Below are 2,210 nucleotides of genomic sequence, written 5' to 3'. Positions count from 1 at the left end.
TTTTCCTAATTTTAGTTTTAGATTTTCAGATCTAAGCTTTAGGACTGTTGAGTTAAGTGCATGAACCTGCTTCTTCAACACAGTATTTTTACTTACAATTTCACTAACCCTAAGTTCCAAGTTTTTTCACTTAGCCTTCAAATTCACACATTCTTTAGACAACTGTTCCTTTTCATTGCTTACATCCTCATATTTATCAATTAGTTCTAGAAGTAACTCAAACAACCTTTCTTTAGACAATAATTTAATTTTATCTTTGAGATGAATTACACTTACCTCAGTTTCTTCATCAGATTCTCCGATTGCCATAAGTGCTTGTTCATCCTCATTATCGTCTGAGATTTCTCCCCAAGCAGCGACCACAGCCTTGGTTGATCCTTTGTTGTTGATTTTCTTGGGTTGAACCTGTTTCTTCTTCCTGCTTCTTCATTCAGCTATTTCCTTCTTCCATTCAATTTCCCATAAAAGGGCAGTTCTTGATGTAGTGATCAGTCTTTCCATAATTGTAGTAGCCATCATTTGTTTGCTTCTCGGGAGCTTTTGACTTGATATAGCTTCCACTTCTTAAAGAACTCTTTCCTCTACTCGGGTACTTCTTGAAATCCTTGGTGATCATAGACATTTCATCATCTTCTAGATCAGAACTTTCAGTGATTCTGAGTGCCAAGCTCATTTCCTTCTTATGTGCATCCATTTTCGTGGTTTGTCTCTTAAGTTTATTGGCAGTGAGATTCATCCAGTGGGAGAGTGGCAATATTCTTTAATTCCTGAATGGCAGTGATTTTGCTCTCCCAAGTGATAGGCAAAACCCTTGTCAGTATCTTCTCGACTCTATCTTCTTCAAGAATAATCCTTTCAAGAGACTTTAGCTAATTTGTCAAAGTAGTAAACCTTGTGTACATCTCTTGGATGATTTCTCCTTCCTTCATAGTAAAGTTCTCATATTGAGAATACAGTAGAGTTCATATAGATCTCTTCACCTGAAGTGTTCCTTCATGAGCCACTTGCAGAGTATTCCAAATTTGCTTAGCAGTGGTACTGCTTTGAATTCTGCTATACTCATCTAGACCAAGTCCACAAACAAGCCATTTCTTGGCTTTCTCATTCTTTTCCCATTTCTTCAAGTCCTCAGCAGTGCAATCGGCTCTTGTCTTTGGCACCTCTACTCCTTCAACATTTATTTTCAGGGTAGCCAGTGGACCATCGGTGACAATGTCCCATTGCTCATAGTCCTCTCCTATAATGTAATTTCTCATCCTGTTTTTCCACCAAGAGTAGTATTGGCTGTTAAAGAATGGTGGCCTAGCAGTGGATTGCCCTTCCTAGTTTCTAGGTGGTGCACTCATGTTGATCTTCTCATAAATTGTAAGTCTCTTCAAGGAGAACCCCCTGATACCAATTGATGTTTTATACTTCAATGCCACACAAGAGGGGGGTGATCTATATAGTATCTAATTTTTGCGTACACTGATTATAAAAGGAGCTGGTTATTTTATGTATTTCTTATACTATTATTGCGAAAATAGTAAATACGAAAAGTAAAGAACACGAGTATTTTACGTGGAAAATATCCGGCTCAAAAAGTAAAAAAATCACGACCTACTACTCGGTAGAATTTTTTCCAACACTTCACTAAATCACTGAGCCAAAATAGTTTTTACAAAATTCTTTGTAAACCTAAGGATTAACTCTAATCCCGTTGTAGTAACCAGCCTTTAACTGTTGCGACAACTTCAAGTTAACTCTAACTTGAATACTCATAGTACCTAATACAATTGCTTCTAGATAAAGCTGAAAGGTACAACTTGAAAACACCTACTACAATTGAACTAGAATAAAAGACAGACGTTTGGAACTGGTTCTTCTATCTAGTTCATGTAGCTTCAGGTTCGCACACTTTATTTATACAAGAATTGTTTGCAAAATGCCTTGCTATTTTGCTCTTACCTCACGTTTAACTTCAGCGTTTGTGCTTACCTGTAAAATGAGCACATCCTGCAATATATAGAGTTAGTATACTAGGAATAACTAGAGTTCTAATGCTATACTCTTCTTTGGTGGAAGAGTTCTAGTTATCTTTAACTTCTAACTCCTCCCTTATCTTGGATAAAGTTTTCTTCGAGTAAGGAGTCATTCTCCTTATCATTTATGCAACCTTTTCGATCAGGAAATACCAGATATAACAACTTAAGTTTATCTCCTTCACGTGC

The 2,210-nt window shown here is 36.8% G+C and overlaps 1 protein-coding gene across 1 annotated transcript; it reads right to left on the bottom strand.

Moving 5' to 3' along the window:
* Positions 1 to 716: 716 nt before the first annotated feature.
* On the bottom strand, positions 717 to 1,256 carry LOC138905651 (uncharacterized). Its single transcript, XM_070194174.1, has 2 exons — positions 981 to 1,256; positions 717 to 869 (listed from the first exon to the last, which is right to left on the bottom strand). Exons 1-2 carry the CDS (start codon positions 1,254 to 1,256, stop codon positions 717 to 719), a joined length of 429 nt encoding a protein of 142 aa, XP_070050275.1.
* Between the last annotated feature and the right edge of the window lie 954 nt (positions 1,257 to 2,210).

The sequence above is a fragment of the Nicotiana tomentosiformis genome, chromosome 2, assembly GCF_000390325.3.
Source record: "Nicotiana tomentosiformis chromosome 2, ASM39032v3, whole genome shotgun sequence".
Taxonomy (NCBI): Eukaryota; Viridiplantae; Streptophyta; class Magnoliopsida; order Solanales; family Solanaceae; genus Nicotiana; species Nicotiana tomentosiformis.
This window is presented reverse-complemented; position numbering and strand designations above follow the sequence as displayed.